Source organism: Cydia amplana, chromosome 4 (assembly GCF_948474715.1).
Source record: "Cydia amplana chromosome 4, ilCydAmpl1.1, whole genome shotgun sequence".
NCBI lineage: Eukaryota > Metazoa > Arthropoda > Insecta > Lepidoptera > Tortricidae > Cydia > Cydia amplana.
Genome location: NC_086072.1, coordinates 16,701,282 through 16,718,831, shown reverse-complemented (window position 1 = coordinate 16,718,831; position 17,550 = coordinate 16,701,282). Strand labels below are relative to the sequence as shown.

The following is a 17,550-nucleotide window of genomic DNA, read 5'->3' as shown; positions in this document are numbered from 1 at the left end:
GCTCTACCGCTTTCTCAGAGCCAGGAAGCGAGTTATCTCACTAGTGCACTTTTTTTACCGTATATAGATGCACTTATCGGAAGGAACGGTAACCGTTACCTCACGGATAGGGAAACATTGATTCATATTAATAGTTTATTGTCTTACGTTGCATTAATTAATAATATGCGCGTATACTTACCTACTTACTTGCAGCACATATTATATTATTCGTAAAATATAAGATGTTTTTGCCAATTCGCTTAGAATTAACTGTAAAATATTGACTTAGCAAATGTGCATTTATAGTAGTTTATGCAACAGTGATATAATAAGGGTTCTTAAAATTCAAGGGTCGAAGTTACAAAACGAGACGTAGTCGAGTTTTGTAAAAAAAGACCCGAGAATTTTAAGAACCAATTATGAGCTGTTGCATACATTACTTTTTCTATGACAGCTGCAGCAAAAAAAAAAAAAAAAAAAAAAAAAAAAAAAAAAAAAAAAAAAAAAAAAAAGAGTTATTATTAAAAACAAGAGTTATTATTAAAAAAAAAGAGTTATTATTAAAAAAAAGAGTTATTATTAAAAAAAAAGAGTTATTATTTAAAAAAAAAATGAGTTATTATTTAAAAAAAAAATGAGTTATTATTGTAAATGAAAACATACCTCTTTCAATCAAGATGATCGGAACTTGTATCTTTAAAAAAAATAAAGCAGTTGTATTATACTCATAAGATGACTGCTAGCAGTCATCTTATGAGCCTATAGACAAAGCATTCAAATGACATTGCTTTAGATATCACTGTCAGTCATTTAATTGACACATTTAAGTGCTGGAGTAGAAAAAAGATATTACCAAACACAATCAAATATTATCTGAGGTACATCTTATTTAAGTCCTTGGGTATCATCGTAAACTACTCAACAAATTCTCGTCACACAGTAACCGGTTAGTATGTACTTATGACTCAAGCAGTATTACATAAACTGATGATCGATTCCTATGAGCATTCTGTTAATAGGTACATGGAATTAACACTTGCTCGTAATAAGCTTTGAATGCCAATTTTATTGACACTTAAATACGATGTCGCAAGCGTTAAGAGAGAAGGAGGGAGAGAGGGGGTAGGTATATCAAACTAGTGGCACACGGCGCGATTCGGGAAATGAATTAGAGATTCACTAGATATGAAATAGTAAAGATATGTGACGTTCCACGGCAAAAGGTACCTTATGGGGGTTGGCGCTGACGCTATTATTAACGCCGCTCCATTATTATTGCGGCCGCCATAAGGTACCTTTTGCCGTGGAACGACACATATCTTTACTATTTCATATCTAGTGAATCTCTAATTCATTTCCCGAATCGCGCCGACAGAGTTATTGAAGAGTTGTAAAGTTTAAGACAAAATGGTGCCCCGAGTTTGAGGGCCGCCATATGTTTTGTTGTAGCTGAATTGTCAACTATTTACATATTGAACTTGGCTCTCATTTCACATTTATGTTTTTGTTGGGATATACATACATATAGCTTTACGAATTGTAATATATTTATGGTTATGGTTTATCTGATGAAACAAACTTTTAACGAGTGTAACAATTATATTTTTGGTAAAGCACTTAATCTTACGTGTATCAAACCGAAGACAATATTGTTTTAACGAATAGTAATTAAGCAGAGATGATTATTTATTTTTCAAGGTACGCCATTAATTGACCATCGACGATTTAAGACTAAATAATGCCGATGATGGTAATAATCATTAACGCGTTAATTGCAACATTTTCCTTGACAATAATGATCTGTAGTTATGATGGCTTCAGCGATCAACAGACGAATTTTAAAGTTCTGTCTTTATTATAATAATGTATTATTCTCTTACGGTATGCGCTAATAACCGTGAGCGAGCGTATCAAAACCATAACAGATCTGCCTTAGTAGCACGGTCGCATTTTTATCGTTTGTCACCATGCCTGTCACGTTCTAACAAGTATGTAAGTGCGAAAGTGACGGGCATAGTGATAGTCGATAAAAATGGAACCATGCTGAGCCCGCTGAACACCATTCCAGCTTTTAGGGACAGGGGTTTTATTTTCAAGAAAAAAGTGGTTCAGCATGACCATTTTAATCATTTTTTTACATTATCAGTATAGTTAAATAATTATTTCATTATGTTTTAAAAATGTAATTCATTTTCTTATTTAAAACCTAAACGTCGAAGTTAGAATGTCACATCTATCGTATGCTGTAACCGTACAACGGATCTATGCAAGTGGTTATGCACAGCCTTGCCTTATTTGGCTGAGCATGTTATCTAGTCCACTAAGTGAGTTACTGTGTAGATTTCTTTAGGCAGCATTTTAAAACACTTGACATGTACCTTATAGTAGGCGTAAAGTACTTTATAATTCTGTGAAGATTTCTTTTGAACACAACTATTTAAATTTTAGTCACACGACCTTTAAAACCTTTCATATTCGTTATTTTATAGATGTAGTAAATTTACATTGGTAGATAAAGACCATTAAGTGTTGATTGACTTGTGCATGGCGTAGGGTTCCTTGCACAATTCAAAATTAACATGCGTTAATATTCCGTGACAACTGCATTTATTTATGGGTACCCACAGACAAGACATCCTCTAGACTGAGCATAGTAACGCTACCCCCTCTGCCACTATATGCGGTAGTCTTACTCCATCTTCGAGTCAAAGTGTCAGAATCCCGTGCCGTGATTGGTCCGTGTCTTTGAACGGGCCAATCACGGCACAGGATTCGCTCACCTCGTCCCCCCGCACCCCCGTATTTTTGGCAGCATCGGTTTCATGAAATAATTGCTCTAAACTCCGTCTAGAGGATTCCTAGTCTATGTGGGTACCTAATTTGGTTATTAATTTTGAAGCTGCATATATACTTGAGTGATATGTGCGTCATTTTAGCTAGTCCTAAGTTTGACAACAACTTAACTGGTTTTTCTTCTTTGCACATCCAAATGTGAAGTTTTATTAATATCCCCTGCATACATATATTACCAAACCTTTTTTTAGGATTTTATATGACGACGTGATTAAATCTAATGTTAGCTCATAAACCTTGCAAAACGTTAACTATCGAAGATGCGTTACAAAACCGATGCGCGTTAATGACATACTTGTAATGTGCTATTAAGTGATATCTAAAGATGAATTAACGTTCACCTTTGCATGGGAAAATTGCTATGTTACTAAATGTTTTTTGCAATATCAAGTGTCTTTGGAGAAATAATAATATTAGTTACATATAATTTTGACATTTACTCCTAAAAGCAATGAAATCGGGGGAGGGGGGAAGGAACTTTGTCATTGTACCTATAAAGTTTCCCGTAGAAATAAGAAAATCTTGCGGTAAGCAAGAAGTACAGTCAGTATCAATAGTAGCAGATGAAACATCGCGCCAAAAGTATCTGCCACTTTGGAATACTTTTAAAAATATAGATAAATATCCACAGTTCGTAATCAAAAGTATTTGTCATAGTACTCATAGTATAATTTTATTGTGCTACATAGGTATGCGCTACTCACCCAAAAGGGTATTTAGGTATTGTCGGTTATCAATAAGGCGCTATTTCCTTAAAGCTTTAATTTGAAATCAACCTTATCGACAACCGACAATGTGGTACCTTTTGATTGAAAAGTGAAAACGTCACATATAGAGACATAACTGGTTTTGTTAAGTAATTAAAGAGATATACTTTTCACGCGTAATCTGATCCTTTTGATGCTGACTTTACATAGGAACATAGACAGATTCTTTAAACTTCGTATATTGTATACAGTGTAATGTAACTAAGACAAACGTAAGGTTGATTTTTTTTATTAAATGAAACTTATCGACACCTCCGAAACATGAAATATGCTGACACAATGTTGATGCAACAAAGTAGCATTTTTAAAGCATCATTCTCTGTCATTTTCTACCTCAAGTTTTGGTGTTGTCGGTCCTTTGAACGTTACCTTAAGTATGTTCAAAACCCATCAGATAATAATGAAAGCAGACTGGAATCAGTGAATGTTGAAGTTATTGCAAAAATTACCTGAAACAAAAACAACAATAATTATACTTAAGTTTCTTAAATATTGTAAATAAATAAGCACTATGGGAATGGCATAGCATTTACTGTCAATTACATGGCTATTGCGTGGGCGGAGACACACCAGAAATATTATATAGTGAGAAGTCATTAATGATACAGATTATGCATGCAAACAGATGTTAACAATCTTCGATGACTAACAATGCCTTCTATAAAATCCTAGCGTAATCTTCTAACGACAGAGCTGAATCTACCACGATATTTCTGCCAACGTAATAGTCCTTACTACGCTGTCAATAGGTTTATTTTTAGTTGAAATCTGTTCAAGATAAGTTGGTTAGTGATGACCACATTTCTTATGGGAAAAGGTTGACTGCAACTGGCTAAATCATAGACAGGGGTCTGTGAGAAGACACTCGTAACGCCGTGAGATAATGAAACAAAGACTAATACTTAGCACAATCGCTTGCACATGCCCGGTGCAACGTCTAATTGAAGACTCGCTTTCGGTCCACGTAACCCACTTTTGTGTTAATTAAAAAGGTTGCCAACTTCTGACTAGTTGACGATTTTATATCAAAACTTTTCCCATTCTATTGTTGACTGGCATATCTGCAAAATGTCTTACCGGTATAATCGATTTTAAATCTTATACCATCAGAAATGTAGCTCATATTTAGGAGTTACTTAGTATGACGCGTAAGAAATTTCATTGATACGATTAATACTGTAAAATTACAAGTCAAACCGGATCTAATGGTAAGTGTGAATTTTCAACTAACACACAAATAACTAAATATATAATAAATATTAGAATGCGATTCGTAGTAAAACCGCAACTGAGGAACCAGTTATTTATTCCATTTTGTTGAAAGCCTTCGACAGTTTTAAGGTGATCAAGATATATCTTCGGTGCGACGCGTGCTACGGTAGCAATTTAATTATTCTATTTTATATTGGACACGGAGCACATTCCGATTTAAAAAGCATATAAATCTATGTACCTACTCGTATATCTCTCTTACACTAATATATTGTTGAAAAACGGACTGAGACTGTAATCAAGTTATGATGTTGTTGTCACATTATTTATATCTATTAACGCCTCACGGATACATGGAATGATGTTTTAGGAATATACCTATTCGATTTAGGAGAAACTACATTCAATCTAAATACAAAGTCGTAACTACAATTTTCGTTTAATTTGTTTATGAATGATCGGCAATGGGAAAAATAATAATATAATAGTAAATGTAGATGTAATACAAATTGTTTTAGCCTTAATAAAAAAAATAGGGATGAATAATATGATAATTGATAAAATTCTTGTTGGTACGTCGTTTTCCGGTAAAATATTTATCGTTTCACAACCTTTTTTGTATAATCTGCGTTTGACGAAACAATTTAATAAGTAGTGCATATTCATGTGTAATATAATACTTTTGACCATAACAGATGAAACCTTCTTAAACCACCAGTCGGATTGGAGAAACGCGCGCAAACACACACATAGTTACACAAACGTAATAAACGTATAATTAGTGAGTATGTGTGGGTGACTCTCGTTTCTGCAAAGCGATAGATATCGAGTATGTTTTGATGTGTATTATGTACAGAATGACAAAAGAGCCTGAAAGATAAAACTTTTTACCTTATATTTTTCTTGATGAGAATTTGCTCTGAAACTTATTTAGTGGTTCTGGACACATAACTTGATCTATTTAAGTTAAGATTCTTTTAATTTATTATTTATGGTGAATTACCTTCAATACAAAGCGTTTTTAAAATACTAGGTTGGACCACTGACCTAAAACTTATTTGTAAATATGTATTCCAAGCGTAGATACGAGTATCACTTTCAACTAATCCAAACGTGCAACTGCAACGAAATTAATCAGCCGGCCTGTGAACTTTCTTTCTAATGCTTAAAATGAAATTTTGAAAGCACCAAAGTCCATTACTGATGATATTATAAACGGAGGGTTATCATTAAACGATATGAGTAGAGGCAAGATTTATTAGTGGGTGGGACTAATAAGCTTTTTAAATGTCGGTGATGCTTATAAATCGAGTGAATCGGTTGATTGGCAATGTGGTAGGTAAGTTTGGATGTTAATTCTCATAGTATGATTTACTACTGGCATTAGATTAGAGAACCGTATTATTTTATCGGCTTTAATACAAGAAAATTGTTATCAAGTTCAAGACAATAGTAATTGGATTTAATTGTATATACATTTTGATTAATTTAAGAGTCATAAATAATCCTCACAGATGGCTTTTATACACGTATTTAGGATCAAATAAAACAGTTGATCTGAGAAATAGTAAAAACAAAATTACAAAGTCAACAGCTGTATTCAAATCTCGATGGAAAAGACACTGACAGTGAAAGGTATCCATTAGCCTATGTTTATGAGGGTTATATGCAAATGTTTCATACAATCTCTTACCTCCTTTTTTAAAACTGTTTGGAAGTTAAAGGCGGTCAAAGTTGTTTATAAGCGTTTTATAGTTAACCTAAATTTTTTCTTTGCATCACTTCAATACTTGTATAAACTTATACTGATTATTACATCGATTCGTTTTTAATGAGATTCAAATCGAATCAAATACAATTATTGATTTTTGGTAGCGCTCTAGTGGTAATTCGATGATAAAACAACGCAATATTTTAGGTCAACCAATAAGGAAAACGGTCGTGTTTTGAAAAACTTAACTTTTTTATTACATACGAGTACCTACAGCATATTATAAGCGGTCATCCAACACTGTTTTCAGTGAATATAATGTGGTCACTGAACAAACACTCTAATGCCAAAAATTATACCAGCGCTCTCTGGCGAGTTAAATATCTAGGAACTGCTACTGCATACTGATATAGGTATCTAATGTTCACTAAATCCTTTGTATTTGCATCGCGGGTTAAGTAAAAAACTGAACTATTTGAACTACTCGGCGCAAAAGTAATTTCCCCTTCAAAATGTCAGCACATCATCACAGATCGGCAAAACGGTGCGTTATGTGATATGATATAATTAGAATTCGAGTGATTGCGCAACCGGCGAGAAATGCGAAAGTTACCGCCATTTCTCCGATACACACGAAATGCGCGCGCGACGATTTCTCGCTGACTTTGCATAAAGGTTGCGGCAAATCGGCCGTGTTTGAGCGAATGTGAGTATCACTTTTACACGTAGATTAGAAGGCCTCAACATCACATTACAATGTTAGAAATATTTTTCAAATCGTTTGTATGTAAATACATTATTTGATAACCAAAGCAAATAAATTGTGCATACATATATATTTTATACATTATCTAATCACATTTTTTTTAATATTTCTTAGTACATATTTATACAAAAGTACCAAATGCCTATCAAATATTTTACTACTTGAGAGTTTTGAAGGTCTCTTTTAATATATAGCCTGACCAGTAATATATGATAATTGTCAAGAGGGCGCTGTTATTCTCATGTATAGGGTGACAATTCAGTGTAGTATGAAAAAATTAGTTCCAGTGAAATTCCGCAACATGGCGCACCCTCAATAGATCCTGGTTCACCTATAATAACGGTAAAAATATTTATCTACCCAAATATCATAAACCCTCCATGATGCGTCCAAGAACCACACATTATGACCACCATAAAAATATACTGTTTTGTTAGAACCAATTTCTTATCTGTAACAATGTTATTATTGCTAAATAATAACATCGATTTCGATAATATTATGCATTCAAATTTCGAACATCTTTGAAAAACAAAGAAATTTGATTTGACCTCTATTCTAATATCAGTCGAGATGACGTTTAGTTCGAAATGAATTGTTAATTTTCAAACAAATTTGACAAATGTCGCACGTAAGTAAGATATCGAACGATATGATAGTTGGGGCCGACTCTAGTTTGTCTCTGAATTAAAAAAAAAAACTATGACAGCTGCCAGAAAACTTTTCAATACTGCCATTACAGGTTAAAATTTGTTTTGTTGCATAAAATTGTTCAATTTGTTGAATTTAAACCATAAAATGAGCGATCAAGATGATATAGATATTTCGGCAACGCCTCCTGATATCCGTGACAAAGCAACTAACGTTATAAATGACTTATTACCAGCTAAGTCAAGGAAACAATACAAAGGAACATACTTCTCTCCGAGCTGGGCAAGTGAATTATAATAATTGCACCATCCAAACTGTAGGTAAATAATTATTATTGTTCTAAATCAATTTCTTCATTTTCGCATTTGTTTTCTGTTTTATTTTACTAATAATTGTTGTTAGTGGCCCTGAACACCGCGATGCCGGTCATAATATGCGGCTCCTGAATGCATCATGAAGGCTTATGATATGTGGGTAGATAAAGTAGTGTATGTAACTGTACATAATTAGGCATTAAAACACTCGTGTGATCCTTTTAAGAAACTCACTTCGTTCGTTTCTTAAACCCACACTCGTGTTTAATGCCCTTCATTATGTACAGTCACATAAACTACTATTATGAAATCGTTACTATGTAAATATCGTTAGATTATTTGATTAATCAGGGCTAAAACCGACGAACATAATAAAATAATCTAATACCTATTTAAATATGATTTTCAAGTATTTATACAAAAGTAATGTCTATCAAACAATTAATGGTTTCTAACATCAGAATTCTCATAAAGTGTAAATAATCGGCACAAGAGAGCTGATGATGTGAACATTTAACAAAGCAGTCATTGCTCATTAGCGAGTGTTATGTGTGCTTATACACATAACACTCGCTAATGAGCAATGACTCTTTGTGAGAACTATTTTCGTATAGTGATAGGTTATATATAATATTATGTATATGTAATTATATTTTTCCTTATGATGTCACTGCCAATATTGAAACGTAACCTTAAATACCTACTAGGTAGATGGATAATTACTTTTAAGAAATATGTAAACAGGAAAATTATGAAGTTTCGTTTTTTTCTGTGGTTGCGGCGTCCATCAGCAGCAATTCGATAGGTACTCATAACGCATACCTAATTCTTTAGAATTGTTAGAAGTCATAAAGAAAAATGAATAAGAAATATTGTTTATTATTTTATCTATTTATATGAAATAAATAAGTGTAAATAGTGCCTAATAAATAAATAAAAATAAGTAGTGCGTAGTAAATGCTTTCTATAAATATGGTGTGTGTCAAACCTAAGACCACACGATAAGGAGATCGGGCCTACTGTGATGTCGAACACTCATTAAATATATATCATATAGGTACTAGATCATGTGCCAAGTTGATTGTTTTCTTGATATTTGGCTATAAAGTTATAGGTATTTAGAACGATTGTTGAATAAAGGTTATTACTTATTGTTATTAAATCGAATGACATCTTACATTTACAAACTTAGTATCAATTAAAAATTGCGCAATTGTCAAACTAACGAGCCCAATAGTACACCCGCCAACGAATAATGCAAAGAAAGTACGCGTGACCGTGAAAGCGCGCTCGGATTCGCCAACAATAAAAACAATAAGTAAAAAATGTTCCGTGACTCGGTTTGCGTCGGACGATGTAAGTGAGGTGATGTAACGATCAAAATTATAACTTTGTGCATAACAATGTGTTTAGTGCGCCCGGTTGACTGCGTTTGCGTTTTGTTGCGACAAAAAAATGCAAATGAAGCAATTTTGGAACATGATACTGGCAGTCGTATTGTATTGGTGATACCTATCAGAACTTCGTAATACTCTAGTTCCTATTAAAAAATAATTTGATAGATTTGTAAACAACAGTGTAACTAATAATCTGAGTAATAGATTAGATATTAGACAGTTGAGGTAGGTCAAGGAGCGCTCTTCTTTAATGAAAATAGATACCTACATATCTACATATAAAAGATATAGGGTTGGGAAACTTTATCAACTTTATAGCTACACTAGATTATTTATACAGTTATTACAAATAAGATCAGTTTTTTCTTCACCTTTCGCATAGCACGCTTAAATATTAAAACAAATGTAAATAGGTTATTTCCAAAGCTTCGCATATGAATTTCACAGCCTAACCGTGATAACTACAATAGTAAAGAAGTTTTAAATGAAAAATTACATGACTAATAAACGAATGCAAAACTGTATAATAAGCTGGATAGAGTCTATAAAAACAACTGAATTAGCAAATTTTGCGTTCTTACTCCAAAATCAAAGCCAATATTTTGAAACAATGACTCTAGTCCCCACAAATATTATCGTTGCCACACTCGATCACCTTGCAAATAAGTAAATTAGCTAACACTGAAGTAGTTGTGCAAACTCTGACCTCTTACATAACCGCGCAAGTTAAAGACGATGACCCGCGGATTTTTTTATTTTCAGATAAACAATTGAATGTGTTTGTCACTCGTGTGTATTCACTGGATTCTTGTTGTGTCATTCTCATTTTCATTTGTATAGCAACCTTTGCTTTGTCAGCTTTTCCCTGACTTTAAAACAAGCGAGTAAAAAGTGCAAACTTATTATACGATTATACATTCTGTGGGTCTAGCCAAGATGACAATCGTTGATAGAAAACGACAACCGAAACTTAAATTATGTATGGAAATAGTCACGTGACTTTTCATAGCATCTCAGGATGACAGATATAGTAAGGTATGTTGGTAGTAATATTACCGATAGTCGTGGATCAGTTTTAGGAACCACTTTCATGACAGTGCACAAAATGCAAGGTTTACGAGTAGTCAAAAGGTTTTTTAAAGGTTTTTTTTTGCATTTTTTAAACCTATTTTTATAATATGAATATGTTTATAACAATAGAATTTACCAGTGTCATTTTATTATTAGGTAGGTATTTAAAATCAAGGCTTAATACTAATAGGTAGGTACACCTACGTAAACGTTATATGACACAATCCTTGTTGCGAAAGACAAAACCAAAATTATCGATTATGTTCGTATTGTGTAAGCAATTAGGTTTTTCGGAAATTATGCATTAATACAGTTATGAAATAAACGCATCGCTTTATTGCCAATAATGAGTTTGCACCGTAAGCCAGTCAAGCTGTTTTTTTTATCTCAGACGTATGTTATTATTGAGGTGTGCAATAAAGAGTATTTGTGTTTTATTGTATTGTATATTTTATTTTCTGTATACAACTAACGAACTTTTTGTGAATTTCTATTATTTTTATGAAAAATAACATGTTAATTTTCAATGAGAAATAAATATTATCTATCTATTTAGATTATTATACAACCGGTATTAGGTATATTATGAATAAAAATAAGATATTACATTGAAATAACGTGAAGCTTTATGACCGTGACTACCATTTACATGTACAAGGATGTTGTTAATCCCTAGTGCGAAATAAAATAGATTCTGCATCATACTATAGAGAAAAAAATACATAGAGTCCTCACTCCATACATCAGTTTTAGTACCAAAAAGACTATTACTAGCATCGAGTAGCGGACTGCTACTTGACAATAGATGTAGCAGTACTGATAGTTCCGCTACTCGATGCTAGATGTAGACACTGAAATTAATAGTCTGAACTAATGTATGGAGTGAGCACTCTTGTCTTACTATATTTCTCTATGATCATACTATAATGTAAATTTGGTGTGATAATTTTCCATTTACATGTTTGCCCGTCAAATTATACTAATCTGACCACAACGCGACAAAATCAATCGTGCTTTATTACTACCTTGACCCAGTGATAAATTCAATTTCATTGTAATGTTGTTGAATTTTATGATTTGTTAAGAAAACGAAAGAGTTAGAATTTTGCGGCAAATAGGTAAATCGTATCAGAATTTATACTATTGTGCGGCATGGGTTTTTCAAACGCACTGGTTAAGGCGGGGTTATATGAAAAATGAAAACTATGGGTAATTGGGTATAAAAATGCACTCGTAAGTAAGTTTAAGTTTGTGTCTAGTAGTAGAAAGTGTCTAAATTTATTACTTAACTTTAATAAACAGTTCGAAAGATAATCAAGCTAATCTTAAAAAAAGGTAATTCATATCTAGAGTAATATTAAGCCAAATAATATTTATAATTTTATTAAAATATGGGGCATTATCTATGAAAAGGGACCTTATTGTCGATGGCGCTTACGCCGCCCAGCAACGCCCGGCATTGTATTTATATCGGAGCATCGTTAATAATGGCGTAAGCGCCATCGACAATAAGGTCCCTTTTCATAGATAATGTCACATATGAGTTATATTTAATTCCACTAGTAACATCACTGTCACGAGTGTTACAACTAACCCAAGGACCTCGTTAAAGCGAAGTTTACTTGGCTAATTAGTACTTTAGCACTAAGCACTGTTTAGAGGCACATTAGGCACTGCATATTCCGCACATTCCTAAGTTCCATAAGAGACCTAGACGCTTTGTTCCTAGGCGCAGGCGTGTGGAATACCTAATCAGCCCAACTGCAACGAACCTTGGCCGACATGCGGCTCAATAACTGAGACAGTTTTGTAAGATGCTTTGAGCTAGTCATGGGAATATTTTCTATGGAAATATAATCTGTAGACACTGTGTAGGTAGAACTTTTACGAAGTTTATTAAACTAAATATATCTGTGTTTGATAATTTATCTAATTATCGGTCATGTACGAAACAATAGCAAGCGACACAGCAGTGTATGATATTAAATTTCATTATTAAAGCCTTGCTTTTTATCTAAAACTCTCTTTATAATCATATCATAACTGGGAATATTTCATAGAATTTAACAGCTAAAATGCAATGCAATGCAGCAGATGGAGTTGTTATGTACAGGATCGGTACATAATGCGGTAATTTTGGTTGTCAAAAGTCCCATATATTGGTACCACAACAAAAAATTGTTGTGTTTTTGTTGTTTTTTGTTTGGACATATTTGTAACAGTATGTACATATTTCAATTACCACGAAACAAATATATGGGACGTGATTTTTCTTAGATCTTAAACAGTCAACTTTTCCAGTACTTATTAGGTACCTATTGATTATATTTAAATTATTATTTACTACACTGTGTTTCAAAGCTTTAAACTGCACACGTGTTTCATTCTTAACCAATATCGTTAAAGCAACGAAAGAGATATTACCTCTATAGAGGTATACAATATGTTTACTCAATACATTGTACTTATAGTGCAGTAAAATCTTAAACATAATTGATGTTAAGCTCATAACAAGAAATTTCCTGCTTTTGTAAAGAGTGGAAAGTGGCGGTCGAGTCAACAGTTGGCACTGATATAAAGAATATAAACACCGACTTACTGAAATTACATGGATATAAGAATAAATAATAGGTAGTTTGGAATGGATATGCTCAGCATAGCATTCCTATAAGAAAGAATTACGTTTTATAAACGCAAATTATTATGTATTATTTAAAGACAATGGATTATTACAAAAATGTTGAATTGAAATAAAGATAAATAAAGGTATGTTAAGAATTTAAAATACCTACTTGAATACTATTATGCGGGTTCGTATCTGGTGCAAAGGCTGGCCATCGCTATCCAACGTGGCAACGCGGCAAGCGTCATGGGCACCTTTGCACCCGGTACAACTCGCGGAGGTCTTTTAGATTAAAATATTTTATTATTTAGATATATTTAAGTTATTTTTGTATGATTTTTATATACCTTTTGTATAATAAATAAATTTTAGTCCACTACTGACCGACATTTACTTGAATACAGCTGTCACTTTTTACACAACTGGCCAAAAAAGGGTGCAGTGTTGTTTTTTGTGAATAAATAATCGGTGTCTATTCAATATAATTAATTGTGTTTTTGCTTACATGATTTGAATGGCAGAAGTCATTTCAGTATACTTTATTACTTTACTAAAAAATACTTAAATTTGACACCCGTCACTCTTATCATCCAAGACAAAAAGGATATACCTACTACAGTCTATTTTTTATTAACTAAAGACTAAAATGACATTTCATAATATGAACATAAAATAACATTTCATAATATGAAATGTCATTTTAGTCTACTGAATAAAAAAATAGACTTTACGTAAGCTCAGAGCATTAAATTTAGATTTATTACTACATACCTAAATGTAATATTAGCTCTCAGCCGAAGTTAAAAAGTTTTTTTTGCTTCAGCTATTAGTATTCAGATTTCATACAGCGTAAAAGCGCATTCTTACACACGTTATTAGCATAAAATGTGTTAATAAAAAGTATAATGCAGAAAATCCCTATTCACTACACTCACGAATCACACTACCGCGAAGTTTATCATGACTATACGACCATCCTTACTGAATGGTTACTTGCTTTGCATAACAGTACCGTGACAATCGTTGCATAGTGTGAAGTAACCCCTTTTGTCGTTTTTCGACAAATACTGTGTCTGTAAATCGTGGCTATTTTACGGGTTGCGTGTATTACTCTTATTCTATTGTGGTGCGAAAAATGCGATGAAATATTTATGCTATTGTATGTTTGGTATGTAATGTGTTACATTGTCGAGTTGAAAAAGATGTTGAACGTGTCAAATTTTTTAAACATGCTAGTTTTATAGATATGATATGATAATAGTTTTATAGGGATATGTTCGACTTTGTATGAATATGGTGTGTTATATTATGGCTCTCGAAATGTTATTTTAGTTATTAGTAGTAGTAGATAAGTAGAACTTTTAGGGTAGATTTTGCTTTTCTAGAAAATATGTATTTAGACCATAACACTGCCTTAATAAACGACTGTCTAGTTTTCCCTGTCATATTTCAGTAAACCATTAAAAATTACACATTCTCAATTCCAGCAAATAACTGGCACATAACACGACGTATCGCAAGAAGGAAAAGGCATGATTAATTTTCACCGACGCGTTCGCTGCGCACGCGACGACGTATGCGGTAAAAACAAAAGAGTGAGATTGCGAAAAAACATCGACGCCCAGTTGCGACGTACGAATTTTAAATTAAGGATACCGTTTGGAAACGAGGTATATTGTTGACCAAGAATATTTACTTAAATTATGTAAACTAGACACTAGACAGTTTAGGTTTTGGTATACAAAAGTCGATTAGCTGACCTATTACTAGATTCAATTATCCAGTGTGTCAAAATTGCGATTAAATGAAATTGGGTTCTTTTAAGGCTTGGTGTATTATTAGTTACAAAAAAGATATTTTTATATGCGACATATTTTTTTAGGATAACATAATATACTGAATGAGTGTATTATCAGTTTGGCCTATTAATTAAAATAACACTCCACGTGTCTGAGTAAAAACTACGTTTTTCCCAGAACATTCAATGAGGTCCGCACTATTGGTAAGATCTTGTTAGTATTGTTCTTAGCAATGAAAGTGAGTGATTATGCTCAATTAATGATTATCTTTGAACTGTGGATAGTGTGGATTTACTCTTTCTTTTATTTAATGGGGCTTACTGATTTATAATAACAAAGTTTGTTTTAATTGGTAATTGATTGATGAGTGTTAAATATATTATGAAAACGAAAACTTACATCAGTAGAAGAAAGTTATGAATATTGATTAGAAGTAATAGTAATATGTCATATTTATTTGCGTAGTAGAGTAGTTATTTGAATAAATTATAATTAGCATAAGCATATTACATTTATGTGTGAAAACTATTTTGATTAAGTGTTCCGCGGAGTGTAGGTTACTCTATATATTCTTACATTTACTAGTTTTAATTTTTCTTGTAATTGACTTTTTAAAGATTGTGCCATTATCTTTAAAAATTGTATTTTTAGCTACCTATAAAATTAATTATATTTACGAATTTCCTGAGAGTAAACATAATTATTATAAGTCTCATTACAAGTACCTATAATTAATATAACATACGCAGAAAATCTCATAAAATCACATCACATTTTCTCACTAGAAAATCCAATTTTCCGGAACGCTCGCTTCTCACGTTACAACCGCGTCGATAATATCGAAGCACATTTACCTGAAGCGACAGCGAGTACAAACACAACAGCGGGGAGCATCATTTTGTTCACTAAACTTTACTGTATACAATTTTCACTGCACTTCACGACCGACGCATGGTATGGCGCGCGGGCTCGGCGCGCGAGTGACGGTACGCGGCGCGCGCGCCGGTGGGGCGGAAGCGAAATGTCACGGACTTAGGGGGGAATTGGACTGATACGGTTTGATTGCCATTGTTTAAAGTACTTTGAAAATTGGACCTTAAATATTGAGACTTAGCTATGAATAACATGCACGTGAAAAACTACTGAAGTACTTTTTTTGCAAATTGATATACCTAAGTGTGCGGATTTAAGGGGGATTCTGACTGATATTTCTATAGTTCTTGTTCAAAAGTATCTGTCACAGTCTTATTGGTATATGGATGTATCCTTTTTTAGGGTTCCGTACCTCAAAAGGAAAAAACGGAACCCTAATAGGATCACTCGCGTGTCTGTCTGTCCATCCCTCTGTCACGGCCTATTTTCTCCGAAACTACCGAATAGAATAGAATAGAATAGAGAATAGAGAGCGTTTATTCGTGACCAAAAATAAGTAAAGAAAATAACAATACAAAATACTGGACCAAAAGTTGAAATTTGGCACACATATGTAAGTTTGTGACCCAATGATGGACGTGTAACGTAAATAAATGAATTTTAAATATAGAGGCCATTTTTGGGGGGTAAATGAGAAAATTAAAAAATAAAGTTTTTCAAACTATATCCTGTTACATATCAAATGAAAGAGCTCATTGTAATAATCACAAATATATTTTTTTAATAATTTTAGGATAAATAGTTTAGCAGTTATTCAACAAAATTGGCAAAAAACGACCATTCCCCCCCCCCCCCCTCCTTATCTCCGAAACTACTGGGTCTAAAATTTTGAAAAAAATACACAAAATAGGTCTTTACCTATAGATGACAGGAAACCCTATTAGAAATGTACAGTCAAGCGTGAGTCGGCCTTAATGTACGGAACCCTTGGAACGCGAGTCCGACTCGCACTAGGTCGGTTTTTTTGTTAAGTTACTCGTATGTATTAGAGAATGGTATATTTTGACGCATAGTTTGATCAGCTACTTTTGACGCTGACTGCACCTCAAGAATCCGCTCTTTTTAGTTCAGTGACCCCTGGAAGCGCGTCACTGCATCCTTTACCAAAACATCCCTTGACATTTAAACATCTCACATTTGTACTCTCGTATATTGGCAGTTTTATCTATAAAACCATAATAATGGCCAACAACATGCTTGGTGGTATTTCCTTGATATTTTAAGTATGGATTAAACGTTGATCTTAAGTATTTTCTTCTGGTCTGGCTCATTATAATGAGCATACTGATCATAAAGTTTATTGGAACTTTCCTGTACGATTTTTATGTTCATTATAATATTACTCTTTAAATTTCCTTAATACAAGCAAAATTCATTTATTTAATATACACATAACATCCCCATATATCATGTAACAATTAACAGATATAAAATTAGTGTTTTATGGTATGGTTATGGTAGCCTTCTGGGT

At 33.1% G+C, this 17,550-nt stretch overlaps 1 protein-coding gene across 2 annotated transcripts in view; it reads right to left on the bottom strand.

The window, feature by feature from the left end:
* The window catches only part of LOC134647320 (mucin-2), a 141,928-nt gene extending 125,770 nt beyond the window's left edge, over positions 1–16,158 (bottom strand). For both annotated transcript variants that reach the window (XM_063501624.1, XM_063501623.1), the window contains exon 1: positions 16,001–16,158. In XM_063501624.1, the coding sequence (XP_063357694.1) occupies positions 16,001–16,043 (43 nt within the window). In that variant the 5' untranslated portion in view covers positions 16,044–16,158. The remainder of the gene's footprint in view (positions 1–16,000) is intronic.
* Positions 16,159–17,550: the final 1,392 nt, after the last annotated feature.